The sequence below is a fragment of the Engraulis encrasicolus genome, chromosome 18 (assembly GCF_034702125.1).
Source record: "Engraulis encrasicolus isolate BLACKSEA-1 chromosome 18, IST_EnEncr_1.0, whole genome shotgun sequence".
Classification (NCBI taxonomy): domain Eukaryota; kingdom Metazoa; phylum Chordata; class Actinopteri; order Clupeiformes; family Engraulidae; genus Engraulis; species Engraulis encrasicolus.
In genome coordinates this window covers 22,473,707-22,478,706 of record NC_085874.1, presented here as the reverse complement: position 1 = coordinate 22,478,706, position 5,000 = coordinate 22,473,707, and the positions used below count along the sequence as shown (strand labels likewise).

The following is a 5,000-nucleotide window of genomic DNA, read 5'->3' as shown; positions in this document are numbered from 1 at the left end:
CATCGTCCCCAGTCCTCTCTGGGTGAATCTCCTGGGAGTGTTTCAGATCCCGCGAGGGGGGGAAACGTTGAAGTGGTGGGGGTAGGAATGGGTGGTAGGGGGGGTAGTGTTGAGTGTAAGAGTGTTGGGGTCCGGAGTCTGTGTGGCGTTGGGGGGCGTAGTGTGTGTGTGTGTGTGTGTGTGTGTGTGTGTGTGTGTGTGTGTGTGTGTGTGTGTGTGGGTGTGGGTGTGTTGATGTAGGTGTGCTGTACTGTGTGCTTCTGCAAGGGCCTTCATATGGGGGTGGGGGGGCACCTGAGGGCAGGGTGGTGTGTGTGTGAGGAGGTTATGGGGGTTTAGGGGGGGTTCGAGTGTATTGTACTACATATTTGGTCAAAATTCAGTTAATACTGAATATGGTGTACTTCCTGACGTCTCCTTTATCTTGTGACAAAGCCTTATGGTCCAAAGGTGTCTCCGTTTTAGAGATATTTCAATGTCAAATTTGCAGTAACTACCCAACCAAATATCCAACCGAATATTAAGGCTTTGAAGACAATTTTATCTGTTTCAATGTTGGGGTATAGTTAAGGAACTCTGCAGGGCACTGAGGCGGATGTTTAGGGCAGGGGGGGTTGAATGTATTGGTAGTGTGTGTGTGTGTTTGTGTGTGTGTGTGTGTGTGTGTATGTGTGTGTGTGTGTGTGTGTGTGTGTGTGTGTGTGTGTGTGTGTGTGTGTGTGTGTGTGTGTGTGCTTGCGTGCCTGCATGTGTGTGTGTGCGGGCGTGTGTGCGTGTGTGCGCAAGTGCGCGCGTGTGTGTGTGTGTGTGTGTGTGTGTGCGCAAGTGTGCGCGTGCGTGTGCGCGCGTGTGTGTGTGTGCGCGCTCGTGTGTGTGTGTGGTACTGTATATGGGGGGGGTTGAAGAAGAGGAGCTAATAAGCAGCTTGGAGCTCGCTGCATTCCTGTGGCATTGAGTCGAAGCCAAAGCCAAAAGCTAGCTGAGGTTATTTATGGTCCTCCCCTGGCGACGTTACTCAAGCCTCGTGTGAACAAACACGCGTATTCCTCTGTCACCATGCATGCAGCGATCTCAGCCAGCGAGTCGGTGAGCGAGCAAATCGAAAGTGAACTTTGGATGTCCGAGGCAGGCAGGCAGGCAGGCAAGCAAGTTAGGACCAGGTGGTGTCTCCACCAGTCCTGACAAACTGACAGAGATGGGCCTATATGTGAACACACACGCTTAGTGTTCTGTCACCATCTAGAGAGTGTGCAAGCAAGTCAGTGGGTCAGTGAGCGAGTCAGAGAGCAAGTGATTGAAGGTGAGCTTTGGATGGCCGAGGCAGGTCAGCTGTCTCCTCAGAGACGGATCTCATGCGAACGAACACGCTTGTTCCTCTGTCACCTGTCGAGTGAGCGAGAGAGCGTGTGAGCTTGTGAGCTAGCGAGAGAAAGTGAAGTTTGGATGGCCAAGGTAGGCCAGGGCTAGGGCCAGGTGTCTCCTCCGATCCTAATGGAGACGGCTGGGGCTCGGCTGGGGCTTGTGAGCTGGATTGGCCATAAGGCATACAGGGCATTTGCCCGGTGGACTGTAGATTATTTCGACCTGCTCCTCCCCTCAATGCAGTGGTATCAGTCCTCATGCCGCCACAGCAGACCTCTCAGAGTCAGATTTAAATAGTCATTTTGGCTGTTGTGGTCAAAACAGCTCATAATGGAAGATTAAAAATGTTGTCTCTCTCAATGCCTGGCGGATCGGTTTTGGCTGAAAATGCCTGGCCTCCTTTTTTTCGCCGAGGCCAGTCCTGCATGTGAGGAGAGTGTGAGAAGAGAGACGCACCCATCCCATCCAGGGGCAGTCGCCACTGCACGTCCCAGGAATCCCAGGATGAGAAATCATCGTCAGGACGTGTGTGTGTGTGTGTGTGTCTGCGCGCGTGGAGGGTGGTGGGGAGGTGCACCATCACTAAAGCTCTCAGTTGAACGCCAGCCAGTCAGTTTTATTGACATATTGTATAAATTTTGAGTATGTGTTTGTGTGCGCGTTTGCATTTGAATGTTTGAGTGTGTGTGTGTGCAGTGCACGCCCCGTGTGTGTCTGTGCATGTGTGTGTGTTTGTGTGTGTGTGTTTTTGTGTGTGTGTGTGTGTGTGTGGCAATCGCTCCGCTCTGTCTCTGTGTCTGTCAGAGGCTGTCTCCTCGCCCCGTGATTGAGAGTCGCATAAAATATTTTGATTGAAGATCTGGGAGAGGAGGAGAGAAGGAGTGGTGAGGAGGAGGAGAAGTGGAGGAGTGGAGAGGGGCAGAAGAAGAAGAAGAAGCAAAACAACAATGAGACAGTCAGCTCAGTCAGCTTTACAGCAGCAGAGCCTGTGTGGCAAACAGTGTTGGGCAAGTTACTCGAACCTGTAATGCATGACTGGTTACACGTTACTGTCTTTTCAACGTAATCCCTTACATTGCAATATTATATTCCTAGCCTATATTTAAAATGTAAGGCATTACACTAATTTAACCGTACTTGAGTTACTCTCGACAAAATAACAAAATATTTTTCTGACAATTTACAGTGTAGAGTCATGACTCTTTCACCTCCCAATCCAGAAGGTGTTTCAGCAGTAGCGTGCAGACTAAAAAAGCAGCAGGTTCAGGAATGGCTTCTTTCTGACCCACCACACTGAACATTATTAAAATCCAGGTTACAATAAAATGTAATGTAACTTAATTCATTAGTATGGTAACAATGTTAGTAGTCAATATTAAAATGTTTTGCCCTGAAGTACCTTATGTTACTGCGTAACAAAAAGTAATGAAGTACTTTTGTAATGCATTACTCCCAACAACATATTGTACAGTTTGGTATGATGGCAGTTGGCAGAAATGCGTTGTGTGTATAACGCCGGTGGGCGAACCCCATATGAGATGTTTTCTGCGGTTACCAGGCCTGTAAGCTGTTTCACGCCTGAGGGAATCGGTGCGTTTGACCAGGTCAGAGGAGAGGTGAAGCGACGGCGAAGCGAAACGATGGTGCACACGTAACAGTAAGAACGAAACTGGGACCAGCAGCCCGAGCAGACTGCAGCACAGCACAGCACAGCACAGCACTGTGGCTGAAGTGAAGGGAGGGGAGGGAACCTGTTTTCTCACTGACAGTTGCGGTGGACGAGGAGGGTAACATTTTTTTGAAAAACTTTTTTCTTTCTTTTTTTTGTTGCTTTTTTTGCAAGAGTGCCAGGAAATGGTTACAAATGATCTTTGTGTGTTTTTTTCGCCTCGTTGTTGGATCAACCCGACCCATAGTGCACCACCACCTGTGCACGTTAGTCGTTTTTTTTGTTTTGTTGTCGTTCTTTTTTTTTTCTGCTCGGCGATGGTGATGATGGGGCCGTTGCCGGGGCCAAGTGTGATGAGTCTCAGAGTGTGCTGTTGTTAGGAGACCGTTTGATGGGAGGTGAGCCTTTTGCGGTCACAGCTACCTACTCTCTCCAGTGGCGGATCTCGCCATATTGGGGCCCTAGGCGAAATATAAACATCGGGCCCCTCAAAAGTAATTACAGTACATAATCATGCAATTCTGTTGGTGCTATTTTAGGTATTTGTCTCATTTGCTATATCTTTGACTACTTAACATAATTGACTAATGGATCAAACCTACTTTTTTGTGTTTTTACTGGGACTGGTGTGATAGTTGGGGCCCCTATGAATGACAGATTTGTTCAGGGCCCGAGGCAATTGCCTAGGTTTGCCTAATGGAAAGACAGCCCTGTCTCTCTCTCTCTCTCTCTCTCTCTCTCTCTCTCTCTCTCTCTCTCTCTCTCTCGCTCTCTCTCTCTCTCTCACACACACACACACACACACACACACACACACACACACACACACACACACACACACACACACACACACACACACACACACACAAACGCACATAGAAGGTGTGTTTTAGAACTCAGCAACACCAGCTGAGTTGCAAGGCACGATGAGCAGTGCACAATGAGGTGCTGGCAAACACACAAAAACACACACACACACACACACACACACACACACACACACACACACACACACACACACACACACACACACACACACACACACACACACACACACACGTGCGGCGCCTGCACCTCTGCCCGCTCGCCTGCCCCGGTGCACAAAGAAGTAGACCGGAAATGCAGATACCACAGCTAGAAAGCCGTGCACTCTCTACTCCGCTCCCAACATGACCCAGAACCTGCAGCCAACGCTCCACTCAGGTGTCTGCTTGTGGTCTACGCCGCCACCTACTTGTACCTCAAACACACAGTGCAGGTGTGAGAGCCCTTAAAGTGATACTGTGCCATTTTTGGAAATGAGCTTTTTTTGCAACCTCCCCTTGAGTTAAATACTTGAGTTTTACCTTTGTCCTGTACTTCTAGTCATTCTCTGAGTATGGCAGTGCAAATTTTCACTCCAAATGGTGACTAGCTGGTCTCATAGGCTTCCATGTTAATTGCTAGTTTGGAGGTAAAATGGTTGAAAGTACAGGAGAAAGGTAAAACTCAATAATTTAAGGACACGAGAGGTGTAAAATAAGCTTATTTCTAAAAATGTCACAGTATCACTTTAAATGAGTGCCGTTTTTTTATCCTTACTTCCGTACTTCAATTATGCTGCAAATAGGGCACAAGCCATGAACAGGATATGCTGTTTTTTGTGTAGTCGAATAGATACTTTGTTATGATCTCCAAAAGAAGCACTTTAAAGTGAATGTGTTGAAGTAAACGTTACATGAAGGGCGAATTTGGTTGGGCTCAGGGAGTTGCAAACAATTATAACACATAGGGGCGAGTCGACCACCACATGATGTGATAAATGAAAGATTGTTCACTTAAACATGTGATTGACGGTTCCTTTCCACCTATCCCCTTCTTCTCTTAACCAGCGGACACCAATCATGAGTCGGAGGCGGGCCAGCGCTCCCCGGCGACCTCCGTGCCCAGTCCGGTGGGCAGCGGCAGTAGCAGCAGCCCCACCAGCAGC

The 5,000-nt window shown here is 48.4% G+C and overlaps 1 protein-coding gene across 1 annotated transcript in view; it reads left to right on the top strand.

The window, feature by feature from the left end:
* Positions 1–5,000, top strand: part of LOC134469169 (B-cell lymphoma/leukemia 11B-like) — a 55,072-nt gene that overhangs the window by 8,882 nt on the left and 41,190 nt on the right. Inside the window, exon 2 of the mRNA XM_063223280.1 lies at positions 4,903–5,000. This exon is cut by the window's right edge and continues 364 nt beyond it. Coding sequence (XP_063079350.1) covers positions 4,903–5,000 — 98 coding nt within the window. The remainder of the gene's footprint in view (positions 1–4,902) is intronic.